This window comes from Artemia sp. Qi Xiang Cuo, chromosome 12 (assembly GCF_049724085.1).
Source record: "Artemia sp. Qi Xiang Cuo chromosome 12, ASM4972408v1, whole genome shotgun sequence".
Lineage (NCBI taxonomy): Eukaryota > Metazoa > Arthropoda > Branchiopoda > Anostraca > Artemiidae > Artemia > Artemia sp. Qi Xiang Cuo.
The window spans coordinates 50,637,243-50,653,750 of NC_142805.1; the positions used below are offsets into that span (position 1 = coordinate 50,637,243).

At 33.0% G+C, this 16,508-nt stretch overlaps 1 protein-coding gene across 1 annotated transcript in view; it reads right to left on the bottom strand.

The window, feature by feature from the left end:
• LOC148946234 (uncharacterized) overlaps window positions 1–16,508 on the bottom strand; it is a 97,386-nt gene that overhangs the window by 42,615 nt on the left and 38,263 nt on the right. Inside the window, exon 3 of the mRNA XM_089097880.1 lies at window positions 875–996. Within this exon, the coding sequence (XP_088954006.1) occupies window positions 875–996 (122 nt within the window). The remainder of the gene's footprint in view (window positions 1–874; window positions 997–16,508) is intronic.

A 16,508-nucleotide genomic window follows, 5' to 3' on the forward strand; every position in this document is an offset into this window, starting at 1 on the left:
AGGGATGTCGTGACGTAACAGGGCATGTTGTGGAAATCCTATGGAAATCTGCTAGGGATGTCGTTACGTGACAGGGCTGCAGTGGAAACCTATCTAAATCTTACCAGGTGTCTTCTGGAAATCCTAAGGGAATCTTCTACCTGTATTATGGAAATCCTATGGGAATATGCTACCTGTATTCTGGATCCTGGAACCCCCTCAGTACTCAAATATACGGTTATACTATTTTGTCGATGTAAATTTGGGTAATTACTACATATAACTCCCTAGTTTTACCATTTTAAAAATTGTTTATCTATAAAATCAAACAAAATATTTAGCAAAACCGAAACAGCTTTATTTTCTTTATTTAAACTACAAGGTTATCAGTAAATCAAGTATTATGGTTGCCTAAAGAGAACCTAGGAAAACAATTTTTGTATACTCCTTATTCCTCAACAAAAAAAATACCCAGCAAAAATATACGTAATAACGAATGCGGTACCCACGGGGATTTTTGTATTTTTATTTCTATCAGTATTGTAGAAAAAAAAACACACCTAAAGGCGTACGTAAGTTTGGAAAATTAACATTTATTAGTCTTTTCGTTTGAATTCCTTTTTTGTCTAAGAGTAATTGAGTATCCATCTGTTGCTGTGACGTCTATTTGAAAGCTAGTCATAATAATAAAAAAAATACGATCAATCACCTGTCCTGTGAACTTGCCCAAGCTTATCTCTCAAATAATGTTTATGGAACTAACAGCAGGAAAACACCAGTTTCGAACAATATGCATCTGGAGTCTTGAAAATTTTTCAAGCTGTCAGAAGCTTGGTAAAATGAATGAAATCTCATTCCAATTGAAAATAGATAAAACTTTAAAAAGGCTTCTTACCCCAATAAATACAGTACCAAGCTGGGTAGTTTTGGTACTCTATGATGACAGCAGCTCCACAAGCGATTGGACCTAGTGACAGAACACTGCATATTTTACATGCACCAATAAATATGTTTGCTCTACAAAAAAGGAAGAAATAAACAAAATTTGCAAAATGTGTTTGAGAAAGTAATTTCAGTACAAATAAACAAAGGAATCATGTTTAGCATGATCGACAAATAAGAACGGATAAATCTATCATGATCTGAGTACACATTAAAACACAGTTCAAATTAAAACGTTGAGAACAGTTAATATTATGCTTAGTAATTTTCAGAACCATGCCGCTTTTTCGTAACAAGTATACAGAAAATACGAACAACTAGAATAATGTTTTGTTTTAGCAGTGAAACCTATTTTTAAACAAATTGTTGGAGCCAAGCATTAGCGGGTTTAAGCCTTATAATCCGAGGGAGGGTAAAGTATAACATGAGAGTGTAAAAATATAAATAACGGAATTTATTGTCAGATATCAGAATATCTGGGGGGGGCACTTAAATAATTTTAAATAATCTTACAGAGTGCTGAAACATTGCAAGTTTTATATCAAATTTGCACGTAGGCTAACCCGAAACTGGAAAGATAATGAAAAGAATCGTCAGGGTTAACTTAATGAGTCATAAAAAATACTTTCTGATGAGAAGTTTTACGTAATTTGCAAGTTCGTAGCATAATATTTACAACAATAATAACAACAAGCATTACTTTATATTCTTCCTATAATGCAAACACAATTCTTTTGATGTCCTTCACTTTCGGAAAACTCACTAAGAATTACACGACAAACAGTTCTTAACAGAAGTTCGGTATTTTCTTGGATAGGGCATTCTACCAGTTATTAGAAGAAAAACAAAGGTCCTACATCAAATTCCAAAGGACAATTTTATCGCCCTAAAAAAGAGTATAAAACAGAAAAAGTTCAAGTGAATATTTTTCCTTACCAAGATTAAAAGCGTTTTGGCGCTCCGTGGCAAAATATTACTATCTAAAACCGAAGACTATTGTGAAACCTAATAGATAATCTGTGCTAAAGGTTTCCACTTTGTGATAAAACATTTTGTGGCAAGTTTCAAATTCTCCCGTCGTCTCGTGAAACCCTCTCCCACTATTTACGGAATTCCAGCTAATTCCCTATTACAATGTTGGTTAGAAGTTCGCGCTAGTAGTTTCTGTATTTGAAAAAATTAAATCCAGATCCCCTTTTAGAAATCCTGGATAGGCCAAGGATACCAAAATGAATACAAAGTACCAAGGATACCAAAATGAAAACATATTTAGCCCTCTTAATCTATTTTAGGTCTATTCATACCTGAAAATCCGGGTTTCCTACGAGTTTTTGTTTAGCTGCTATATGCATTTTAGTTAGAATAAATTCGCAAAACAGTGTTGTAAATAATAAAACAATGATAAACTGCGGAGCTGAAAAATATTAGCGGAAACTATTTCCTGTGAATCCGGCAGTGTTTCCCATTTGTGATAATTTAAATTTACAAAATCTGTTGATTGTTATATATATTAGTGAAAATACATTTTGTGAAAAAATATGACCTCAAATTCAGAAGGTGACTATTCTGATGTGTCAGGAAATATTTTTGATGATGACCAAGCAATAGGTAGTAGGCAAGATACCATTTCAGGATACTTGTTCCAGCCTCTTGTGACACCCAATGTAGCTTCTCTTGCAGTCCAAGATCATAGCACAATTCCCGAGGATCCGAGAAGTTCATTTGAAGATTCATCATCATGGTAAGCAATAAGATAAAAAATGCTTCATTTCATGTAGATTAGCCTATGCCTAGCCGTTAGATAGGTAGGTAACCAAGATCTATTTCACAATTAGGTTCATTAGCTTACAAAGGAAAGGATATAGTTTTAGAACACCTTTGTAATAGTTTTGTGCTATCACCCTTTATAAAGAAACACTATAAAATTCTTTAGACTATGCCACTTCAAAGGAGATACATTTTCTGATTAGCCTAATTTAATATTAAGATGGTCCAGCCTAAAAAATAGACACACGCATAGTCAGAATTCCATTGTGAATCCATATATAGCTAAATTTATCAAGACCCCCTCCTCCCTCCCTCCATAATAGTGAAAAATATACCCTGAATTATAAATCAACACTATATTTTTGGTACACAGCCTAGACTGCAATTTTCAACAAAATTTAGCTTTTCAGCACAATTCAATAATAACTATTTTTCATGCTCTTTTATAATTAAATAATCACTTGACAGGGACTATTAATTTTGAGCTCTGAAGGTTCTAGAAGGCTCAGAACAGCCCATAGAAACCTAGTAACCCTATGCTAAAAAATTGGTTTCTTTAAATAACTGGCTAGGGAGAAAAATAGTTCATTTGTAGCTGACTAATGATTGAAGCTGATTTAGGCTATATAGTTCCATAGTAGGGGGGGGGGGAGCAAAGTATAGGCTTGTGGTATCAACTTCAAAGTCTATTAACTATAATAATTTATTTATTATGAAGTAACTAAGTAAGAGTCTTTTATTCAGGCTCCTCACTAAACAAAGTATAACCCAGTTGTGCTGGTGATTTCTATCTAGTAATTATGGCATTGATTTCAATTCTCAAAACATAAATGGGGCAAAAATAACCAGTTAGCCATGATAAAATAAAAAGTAGCAATATAGAAATAAGAAGGTATTTTTCAGAGTCTAACTCAGGCAACTGCTCCCCTCCTCACATAATTGGCACCCCAAAATTATGTGGCCTAATGCTGAATTAGAATAAACAGTGTATATTGGCAAGTACAAACAATGCAATAATATATCTAATAGTATTGCTTTATTTTATCAACATTTGTCATTCAGAGAAGCCAAGACTCTCTAATTTTGTTCTTAATATAATTCATGTTTTTGTTCCATTAAATTTTTTTTGGTACTGTTCTAATATCTGGGCAACATGCAAGAATGCAACTTGAGAAAAGACAAGGTCAGATAACATTACCCAGTAATTTCCTATCTTATGCTCTATAAACAAGGGGTTTCCCACTCCAGGAACTATATTTAAGCTTTAGTTTTTTGGGGTTTAGGAGGAAAAAAGGTACCTAGGTTAGTTTAGGTTATGTATTTATCATATGCTATGCTTTACCCCCCCCCCTAATGTGCAAATATACAGCCAAAATTTGTTTCTAAACTATTATATTTTTTATCATATTTTGTTTTGTTTCACTAGCATTAACCAAACTTCACTTCTTATGTCTTCCCGAGGTATTATAGTAGTACCTTTTTTTTCTTGCACTGCTTTAGAATAATAGTGGGACATCTTTTTCACTAGTATATTCCCATAATTTTAAAAAGGCCTATAAGATATATATTCTTAAAATCCAATCTATTATTATTATTGTTGCTGGTTTGCCTGTGAGTCCAGGCAATTTGATGTTCATATGTTAATCCTAAAACTCAGCTGCCCTTGACGACTATAGACAGACAGACCTTATGTCACTTGTTCACCTGCAAATCCAGGCAACTTGTTGATCAACCAATTTTGAATGAATTTTGTGTTAGCGTAACTGTCTGAGCTTATAAACTGGGTTGCCTGTCTAAGACTTTAGGTGGGAAGAGCCTATGCCACTTGTTTGCACACAAGGCCAGGCAACTTTTCAGTCAACCAATTTTCAATTAATTCTGTTTTAGTGTAACTGTCTTGGCTTACAAATTGGGTTGTCTGACTGAGGACTGCAAGTCTAGGTGACTTAGTGGTCATGTTAATCCTAAAACTTGGTCAAACTGACTTAGACTCTAGGCGGAGAGGCCTTATTTGGAAAGTCTACTTGAATTACAATAGAGATGACTAAGATTTTTGGGTTGACTCATAACAGACAATGTCTACTGAACTTGCTGATGAAGAAGCATCCTAAGCCTAATTTTCCTGGCCACAGAAATTCTCAGGTAGGTTGACTAAGTTTTAGGATTGACATATGACCACCAAGTTGCCTGAACTACAATTGGAACAAATGCTACAGTTGGTTCTCTTGAAGAGAAACTAGGCTGGAATAGGGGACACAAAAAAGCTCTTATAGCTTTTACTTTTTGTTTTACCTTGAGCCGCTGAGTCGATATAAACTTGTGCTGCTAAAGATCGCGCCCCTTGTAATGGGGGGAGGGATGAGTATAATGAAGGGGTAGAAAAATGACCGCGCCACTCCCTATTGGAGAAAATAAAATAGATTAAGTAATAAATTTGAATTTCCTTGTGAGGTGATTAATTAGGCTGGGGAGCCGTCAATCCAGGAGTGTAATCAAACTTCGTAGGATTATCAGATCCCTTAGGAGCGTTTCTATTGGAGACAATTGAACAAGGATTCTACTTTGCGATGAGATAAAGGTATATAAATAAAACAACACAGAAACAAAAGTAACATTTTTATTCAAACTTAAATTTCAGGTATACAACAATGTATGTATATGAGCAAGGCTTCACTTCAGTCAAAATAATAATTTCATAATTGCTCGCAGAATGGTAGGAACATTATGTCTGTAATCAAAATGCCCCGAAAAACACTTTTCTAACATTATAAAACAGTAGTCTTGATTCTGCGCGCTAAGAGCTATTTCACGATTGGCCCAACTGCTGTGCAGGGCCCTATAATTTTTCCTTATTTTTACAAGATAAGATAATTATGATAACTTTTGGCCTAGTATTTTATTTTAAATATTCTTATGGTTATACATTAATATTCATATGATAACTTAAAAATTTCAGTGACCTTTGTCTCTGTTGATTTTTTATTGACAAGTGTTTTTGCGAAACTCAAAACCGTCTTCCTTGATTTGTGCCTTAATTCGACCGGTAGCTTTTCCACACTTCAATACGTATGGAATGCTACGAGGCATTTATATCGAAAGTATCCTTAGAAACAATTTTTTTTTTATATTTTAAACATATCACATATTACTCAAGGTACATATTACCCTTCCCGTTATCTAATGACGTCCCGTCATTAGGATTTGCTTGCCCTTGGTTTTTTTAAATATTCGCGATTTATTTACTACTTGTCCTACATAATTTTAATTGACACTGTATTATTTTATACTTTTATTTAAGCTTAATCGGCAGTGCTTAAACAATTTTCTATAGTTCTTTTCTTATTTTATTATATATACTTTTCTAATACTGCTTAACTAAACTAAGATTATCTATGGTTATAGCCTAGCTACTATACTAAAGATTTTTTTTTTTTGTTTTTTCTACATCTAACACTGATGACTCCTACATTTCTAACTGTATCAAACATTATCATGAGAATTTTTTTATGTGGTTGGGACTATTCTACTATTACTGCAAGATTTTTTTTGAAAATTCACCTTTTACAAGTTTTTACCCTTTGCTAACTATAGGATAATTATGCTTCCTATCTATGATAAATTAATGGGGAAATACATCGATTTTACATTAACTCTGTCTAAGTAACTAGCAATATATATATATATATATATATATATATATATATATATATATATATATATATATATATATATATATATATATATATATATATATATATATATATATATATATATATATATATATATATATATATATATATATATATATATATCTAATGGGGGGGTTTTAGGTGGAGAGGGATTCTAGTTTTGTTGTTCAGTAATACCTTCTGATAGGGGAGTTTTAATAAAAATTATTTGTTTTTATATTAATTAATTAATTCAGTGGGGAAATTTAGTTAAACTCTTTGTTGACAGTTCGCGTGTGGCTTACCTGAGTGGAGGCTGAACTTCTAGAGAGGGGAGCTTAAACTAGAAGTACGTGTAGGGAGCTTATATTAATGGCCATACTGAGTCGAAATCAGACTGATGAATTTCAGTTTCCCTTAGGAGCGAGTGGAGCCACAAGGACTAACAAACTTGAGAAATATTAGCATAGAGAGAATAAAATAAGAAAGTAATGCATTTATTGTTACTCACATAATTGTCGCAGAGCTTCGGATATATCAACAAAATAACAAATTGTACTGAAACGAAATCACTCAGAGTTTGTACACTTCAGAAGTTTATTACAACATAGATTCACATAAGACTGGCATAAGACTCAGAAAAAGACTGCCAATAGACTGATAATAGACTGATAATAAACTCACTCAAAATTGTTAAGTCCTAACTATCTATTCTCTGCAATTTTGCCGGGGGTTACGTTTAGGCGTTGCTAAAAGTATATTTTACAATTCCTATTGGTTGCATTATTCGTCCTAGATCATTATGTGGCCGGCTTGCACCAATGGGCTACTTGGGTTTAATTAAAGTTTATGACTTTTAAGCTATCACTTTGGAATTTTTCTAACAATTCAAAATTTTACACTGCAACATTTTGCTAGCAGGTGTCGCTTAATTTATGACTTTTAAAGTATTACTTTGGAATTTTTCTTAGCTGAACAAAGTTTGTACTCTATAATTAAAGCAAGCTACAAAGTCTTACATTGTATTTCAAGAAAATGTTTTTAAAGCTTTACCTTGTAATTATAGTGGAATATTTAATTTTACTTTTGTATCTCGAGAAAATGTTTTTAAGGTTCATACCTTGTAATTATAGTGGAACACATAGTTTTATTTCTTATCTGAAGAGACCATCTGTCGATCGTTTGGAATTTCCATCTCAAGATTTAGATTATATGGTTGTTGCATGTCAAGTGAAATTGGTTATTCTGCATATTTATTGCTGTTAATTGGCGACACCTGGGCGTATTTATTTATTGGATTTTCTGTGGGAAAGATTCTTACTATGTTTATTACAAAGTTTAATTACAATGTATAATCAGATACATTCGTTTCACTATGTTAAATTGAAGGCTTGAGTCTCGCTCGATCTGTAGGTTACTCGAACTCTCCAGGTTCATATTTTGGGTAATTTTATTCTTTATTTGGGTAAGTTAAATTGGGAGACTTTGGGGTTTCTGAAAATTGATCCCATTACATATATATATATATATATATATATATATATATATATATATATATATATATATATATATATATATATATATATATATATATATATATATATATATATATATATATATATATTATATATATATATATATATATATATATATATATATATATATATATATATATATATATATATATATATATATATATATATATATATATATATATATATATATATATATATATATATATATATATATATATATATATATATATATATATATATATATATATATATATATATATATATATATATATATATATATATATCATTCAATCACCAGGGTGTTTGAAGTCAAAGTACAAAAAAACATTGATAGGCCTATAGTAAAATACGAGAACTAGAGCTATTCTTGTATTTCCTCTTTATATATATATATATATGAACAACTTAAAGCATATAATATGTTCACTACATTCACTGGTAATCATTAAAACACTTTCACTGGGTTTGTTCGTTATATAATTCTGATAATAAGTTATCGAAGTTGTTAATTTATCAAAATTATTAAAATGTGACATGTGTAAATTCACACCTACTTCACCAGCTTACGTGTCTCGTAGCGTCCTAACTCCTTCTGTTGTAAATTATGGCCCTTCACTCTTTTCGTCTTGGCAAAAATTTTTAAAACACTTACAATATAGTTTCTTCACAGAATAGTTTGAGCATGGTTGTGTTCAACTTGGATGAAGTGCTTTCTTTCATTATCATAACGAAAGTGACACTTCCAACTACAGATGTCTGAAATTTCGCTATCAGAGTTTATTCTCACATGCTGTTTTTGGATAGTTCATAAGGTGCTTTATCGTTAAGGGGTTGAACACTGGGACCGCGTTGATAATAGATGGGTTTGTTTTCTTCTCAGCATATCATTCTTGGGATATTTTAAAGTACATAGAAAATGTATTCCTCGTATAAAATTGTTCGTTCGTGCAATTTGAGATTAAGTTCTCTTACAAAATTGTTTGTGCATGACTTGCATCTATTAGCTTTTGTGGTGATTCCTTGGTTAATCACAGGGGAATTGATGTTTGGATTTGGAATGGTTCGACATCTAACTTTGATGACTCCTTCAACGTATCGTCTTTAACTTGTGGGAGGAGAGTATCGTCACTGAGGGGTTATTCACAAGGGTTACTTTTGGTTTTGTGATTCTGTGGCTTGTTTCCAGGTCCATTTTTCTGGTATTGTTTCGTTACATTTATTGGATAACAGCTGGAGGAAATAATCGAGTTTGACAGATCTGATAGAATTGGTTCTAAGAAATAGTCCAAAGGAATTCAGTATTTAATTCTTTAACGCGTAAATAATTTGTCCTCATTTAGCATCGCAGTTATACAGGAGCATGTTGTAAGGGCCCATAAGGATTATCAAGGGTGATATTTATGTACATTTATCTTGTACTGGTCGATGGGGTTCTCGAGACTTATGTATTTACATAGTTTAAAAATATAATGTAAATTAAGATTCACTCGAGTTTTATTTGATAAATAATACTGCTTTTGAATGAGTAACGACAATCAAAAAGGTAACCATGATTGTTATCCTGGCTTTGATGCTTGCAATTTATTGTAAGTATTCTTCGTTGGTTAAGGGATAATGAAAATAGATACTACTAGCTTTTATCTATACTAGACTATATGTTGTAATGAATGATTTCCGATAGGACATTCCAATTCCTTTAACAAAAATAACGAGGCAGAATCAAACGTTCTTTAAAATGAGTAGTCATAATACATAATAGGTAATACGGTTGAGTAAATTTATGGCGAATTTTTCGCTACAAGACAATATTAAACAAATACGTTAATATTATTACGCATGTATTGATTTTAACAAAACGACATTATTATCATTTTAGTTTCAAATAGGATTCCATTTGGAAATCTAAAACAGAAATTTCTTCTAAGTTGTTATAGAAAAACGACGATATAAAAGATTAACTTCTGTAATTATAAGTAAGGTCTCTTACTATGCTTGTTAGTTTACGCTATTACACGCATTTTGTTTCAATGTCATTCAACCCTTATTTAATTTTTTATTATATTTAAAATAACCATGTAAGATTAACTTACGAAATGTCTTTAGGTTTGAGGTCAAAGTCTGCAATAAATTTCATTCCTTCAGTGTTAACGCACCTCCGTGCTTTTTATGAAACGCATATTGCAGCGTCGTAACTGCACGGTTTTACGTAAACAACACTTACAATGAGGGAACTAGACATAGCAAGGACGAGTGGAGACCTCTATACCCACTCGTTTTCTAATGTCTTCCCTTTTTCTTGGCTTAGACATTTTCGTGTGGTTCCGGGTTTGACTTCTGCATTTCAGCCATTTTCCCCGGTTCTTTTTTTGAGTTTTGCCTCCTTGGTCTCAGGATTCTATCACTGTTAAAAGTCAATAAGGTTTTCATAGTCTGGAAAATTGTGAATACGAGACATACGGTCAGTAGTATGTTGCATCAAATAATGGTTGAGAATAATCCGTATTTATTATCTACGTACGTTAATCTCTGGTCTTCATTAGTAAATAGGGGAACTGGGAATCTAATGCTTCTCTTATTTTTGTAAGCCTTAATGTCCCTTTATTCTTTTCTATTTTGGACAATTTTGAGGTTTTTCTTTCCTCATTTTCTATATTGGGAATAGTGTACGACAGGTTGGTTTTTGTAGAGGAGTATAGGAACCGTCCCACCAACGAACTAAACAAAACACCGTTCGTAGGCGAGACAGAACATAAACTTCCCACAAAATAAAATCCGTCATTAATCTCAATAACTGGGTGTAGTTTGGTTTATTCAATTCATTAGTTCATTTTTGTAGAGGTACAGTTGTTTCTCGTAAGTGAGCTACTCAGTAGGCATAATGTGCCAAATAGAACTTTAAACACCACTTGTCGTCATCAGTCAACCACGAGCTTCCTATATCAGGCCTTTCTCACTAGCCACTTATATTTTGAATCAAACTATATTGCTTCACGGTTGATAATGCTGCCTTGGGGAGTACCATATGAGACATTGTCATTTATAAGAAAACTCTTAGCCCGACCTTTGGGTTGTTCTTATAGTTAACAGTGCCTCTACAATATTTCAATTAAATTTCACTTGATATGTTCTTTGGGATTGGGAATTGTCCTGGAGTTGGGAGATTTGGGAGCCAGTCTGTCGGCTCGAAGTATGGCCTGGGAAACTTCAATATCATTACCCACCATACTCCATACCGCCAGGCAACACCCCGGCTTCTTTCAGTTGGACTGTATACATCGTACTGAAATGGTACGGGTAGACTTTTTATATTAAGGGAAACGATTCGAAATAGTTATTCGCAATGTGACCTTTTATTTGAACTTTGTTTTTGGGAACTGATACATCTAGAGCAGCATTTTTATATAGTATTTTTATAGTAGTGTGATTTGTACTCGTGATATAACATTTTTTTAATTATTATTCTTTTGTAACGCCTATCCATTAAAATCCCTTAATACAGTACTGACTAGGGGTAATTCCATCTATCAGGTTTTTTAACCGTTCTACCCGATTGTGTCGTTACTTTCTCCTCGACTTCTTGCGGTTTTTTCTTTTTCGGTTTTGCTAGGGATATAACATCAAATTTCTTGTATTGTTTTTTCAAAATTTCTTGACCTTTTAATTTTGTTTCTTTCGCATGCGCGGTCGTTGAAGTCGGGTTTGCTTTCCTTATTTCTTTAACTACCATATGATCTGATTCGCCGTCAGATTCTTCAGAACTGGTTTCCGATGATTCCACATTAGAACTCTAAGAAGTGGCATTTCGGGTTTTTGAGGTATCCCCTGCCCTTCCTTCATAAGTACTTGCCCCTCAGGAAGTAGAAGGTTTATTCTCTAAAGTACTATTTGAGTTTCGCTTAGAGATTTCAATTCGGGGGACTTGAAAGACTCTTGGGGACTTTGAGACGGATCAAAATTTTTGCGGGGTTCCTCCACTTTGTGAAAGCCACTTTTTAAGAGGGATGGTGCATTTTTCGTATTAGTTTTTTCCCAACTGAACTCAATTGTTTTTCCATCACAATGGACACGATTATGCGAGGAAAATTTCCTTCCTGGGCATCTTCGGGAGTTTGATTCCAAGGCAGTGCTCTTTGCCTTGAATTTATAGGGAAACTTACTAGGTCCATAACCTCTTACAGATTTGTCTCAATCGAGTGTTTGAGGGCAATTTATTTTCCGATGATACCTGGAGTTTTTACAGCTCTCTTCAATTCCTCTTACAGTGACAGGTGACCCCCTAATGGGTTTGGTGGGGAAACCATATCGTCTGAAAATCTTTTGGGGGGGACAAGGGGTCGAAATTCTATCGGAAAAAAATGGGTTTTTGGAGATATCGTATAATCTAATTCTCCTGCGCTCTCTGATGATGAGTTTTCTAGACTTTTTGGCGGTTTTATTCTCGCTTGTACTAGGGATTTTCTTTTGGGAATAGCTAGATTTTTCCTAGCTAAAAATTCTTCAAAGTTTTCCTCGTCACTCTCATTTTCGAAATAGTCTTGCTTTAAATTAAAGGGTCTTAGCTTTGACAGTCTTGATTTGGGGGTATTGTGTTCTGCGTCTGAAAAATCGGTAGAAAAGGGACGTAGTATCCGACTTTCTAAGAATTTGTCTCTTTTTATTCGTCTAACATGTGCCTTATAGATTCTTTCATTACCGGGGCTCACCATTTTAAAACTAAACTCGTTATCGTACTTTTTGACTATTATGTACGGTCCAGAGTATTTATTGGAAGGTTTTTGCCTTCCTTTTTTGTCTCGTTCTTTAGGTAGACGCAATCTCCTATCTTAAGATCTATATCCCCTTTGACTTTGGGTAGGTTTCTTAGCTCTTGACTTATTTTACATTTTTCCAAGTCTTGTCTAATTATCTTTTAAGTTTATCGCATCCTATTTAAGAATTCTTGTTTGTAATCCTCAGTTCTATTGTAATAATGTCGACACTTAATAACATCTCTACACGATACTCGGAAGTTGCCGCCGAATAACAAATTGAAATGACTTTCCTTAATTGTCTCTGTATAAGCAGTGTTTATTATATTGACCAAATATGGTAGAAATTTATCCCTGTCATTCCTGTTGTCTTTTTTATAAATGTTTAAGGCATTCGAAAATATTTTATGTTTACTTTCTATTTTACAATTAGCTTTTGGGTGGTAAGGGGACGTCACCAATTTCTCTATGTTAAGAAAACTCATTAAATCTTTTGTTACATCAGAAACAAAATTACTTCTGTTATCTCTTATAACTTTGTTTGGAATGCCAAAATTTAAAAATAATTTTCGCTAACACCTTATTCGTGGCGTACGCGCCTTGATTCTCTATTGCTTTAGCAAAAGTAAATCCAGAAAAGTGATCTATGACTGAAAGAATACAATTATGGCCCCTGTTGGAAACAGGTAAGCCTCCACTGGTTCCATATAAATCAAATGAGACAATGTCGAAGGGGAACCTTGCTACCGAGACTCTTCCCATTGGGGGGTTAGGATAAGCTTGGGTTTTTTTTCTTAAGTTACACGCTTCGCATGTACTGACAAATTCCTTAAGTTTTGTTAACGCCGACGGCAGATAAAAATATTGTTTCAATTTATGGAAAGTTTTCGTTATTCCTAAATGTCCACCTATATCTGAATGAAAATATTCAAAGGCGGGTATTATTAAGTTTTGAGGTGTGAGAGGTATTACTGAACTTTGGTTACTCTTTTTTTTGACTTTCAAAAATCCGCATGATATTTCTGTCTCAGATCTAAAGTAAAAATTATCTTTTTCTATTCAGATAGCTTCGAACTTATCTTGCAATGAGTACTCAATTTAAATATAATTATTAATTACATAGACTATATCGTCCTTTTTTTATTTCTGTTCACATTTTCTATGGACAAGAGGCCATGCTTATCTTAATATTCCTTTATTATGTTATTTATTGTGTTTTTTATATTTATATTTATTCTAAGTATTGATTGCGTTAATTTCATTTTCCTCAGCCTCCGAAGGCATTCTCGGTTTCTCGGTTTTATAAAATAAAAATTTGTTGCTTTTTATCGCTGACGGAGTATTTTCTGGGAATCGACTCAAGAAGTCACAAGCGGCATTTTTTTACCTTTTAAATATTCAAATTCGTAGTCTAGGTCTTGGATTCTCATATTCCATCTAGATGGGATTCGCGTGGGGTTTTTAGAAGTGCGGAGGTATTGCAGGCATTTATGTTATGAACGTAGTTTAAATTTTCTACCAATTAATTAATGTCTAAATTTATCCTGGTGGTGGATTATAAATAATAATTTTGAGTTCGTAGCGGAATAATAACTTTCGCTTTTTTTTAAGTCTCTGCTCTAATAGTAGATAACTTTTTCTTTTTTTTTATTAGAAGGTCGTTGTAAAGAATCAGGGTTTCACATGGGAATTATTTGCAAAGGAATAGAACCGGTGTCTTTTAAACTAGCGTTGGTTGGAACCATAAATCGTCTTTTTTAAAAATGAGGCAGCTATATTATTGGTTCAAAACAGAGGGCCTTTTTGAGATCATATATGGAATTTTGAGACTCTTGGAACCAGGTTACTCTCTGGGAGCTCCATTTAGTTAATTCCGTGATGGGTTTTGCAATTTGGGCGTCATTGCGCAGGAATTTTCTAAAGTAGCCAGTAAGACCTAAAATTCCTCTTAATTCTTTCGTAGTTCGAGAGGCTTTGAAGTTTTCAACACATTTTATTTTGTCTGGGTCTGGGGATATATCTCCTTGCGTCGCCACTACTCCTAAAACTTTAATTTTAGGTTAAAATAGAATTACTTTTTCTAGCTTGTATTTAAGAGAGCACTTTATGACTTAACTGAAATCTTTAGCTAAAATTGTTATGCTCTTTTCAGTATTTTCTCCTGCGTGAAGGAAGACGTTGAAGCAGAGGAGAATGTTATGCAGTTTTCTGAATATGCGCATTATTGGTATATTTATTCTATTGGAATTCACCTTAAGTCCAAAAGATACTCTTTAAGTATTCATAGTGAACTACATTCAGTTGTAGAAAATGCAGTTTTATAGACATCTTTTTCGGCTATTTTCACTTGGTGGTAGCCTTGAGTAAGGTCCAGAGAAGTAAAAATTTTGTTTTTACTTGAAATAGAGTCAAGAATTTCATCTATTCTTGGTAAAGGAAATTTATCACTAACTACTTGTTTGTTAATGGCTCTATAATCTACTATGAGTCTCATGTTACTATTCTTTTTTTGGACCAAAATTACATGTACTGAATACGGAATTATACAGGGGTGTATAGTTTAATTTTTCTGTACTTGAAGAATTTTAGTGTTTAACCACCCTTTGTGCTTATAATGTATACGATATGGCGGTTTCGTAACAGTATTAACAGTTTTTAAAGTTGAATGTCAATAAAACGGTGTCAGTCCGATGTCACATTCGGATGCGGAAAATAAATCTTTGAAGTTCCATTAAAATTCGAATTGTTTTTTCTTAAGTTCCAAGGTAGTAGTATGATCAATATTAAACTTTTTTACGAATTGCAACATCTTTAGAATTAATGTGTTCAAAGTAGTTATATTTTTGTTTACTCGGTTTCTTAGTAAAATCCATAGCCTATTTAAATCATCTTCTAAAATGAGTCGGATTTAAACCACAAAAACCCCCATGTTTACTGTTGTTTTATCATCCTTGAGGTCGTTAGTTAAACGAATTAAACTTTCCTCTTTGTTTTACGTCTTAATCTGTTCTTTACATGACATGCTTTTGGAAATTCCCTTCGATAGGATTGTAAACCTCAATTCAGGTTTCTTGTCCAATGGTTCTGTCATCTTCGTTACATAAATATTTTCATCGCTATGGGAGGGGCCTTTATTTTTTGTATTGCAAATTCATAATATTTTTCTTTATTTTCATTGTTTATTAAATTTAGACTGGGACTATCCGCAAATAGCGTTGGCTGCACATTAACTGAATCGGGGCTTCCTGCTATTTTCCATGATTTCACTTTTTACTTGATTTCGTTCCACCTATATAGGCACATGTTTCCTATTTTTATTTTTGCAGATTCATTCCCACTTATTATTTAAATTTACTTCATTTCTGCAATATCTCCCAGAATAAGTAAAGCAAATTTCTGGTTATGCCATGTCCTCTTTGTAGCGAGACATGAGGTTGGAAAGATTGTGACAGTATACCGCCGGAAATTCTATTTACTGTTACATTCTCTTCATAACCTCTGTTGCAATCTCTTAGAGTAAAAAAATGGGTGATTGCCAGATATACAAACCACTTGTTTACTATATCTAATAGCATTTTATTTGACCTTAAAAAATTTGAACCTATAGTGATCACATATAGAAAATTGTTGCATATTATAAAGTTTGTCAAGAAAATTCTATTATATGATTTCACATTTAGACGAATTGAACCTCTTACGTCCAATTTATGCCCTGTTACGCTAATTAAATTTGTATTATTAATATACTTTCGTCGCCTAATACGTGGAGACAACTTATTAAATAGGTATGAGTTTGTGATATTAACCGTTGCACAAGAGTCAATTAGTGCCTTAAAGTAAACATTCGTCATACAAAAATTATTGAATAT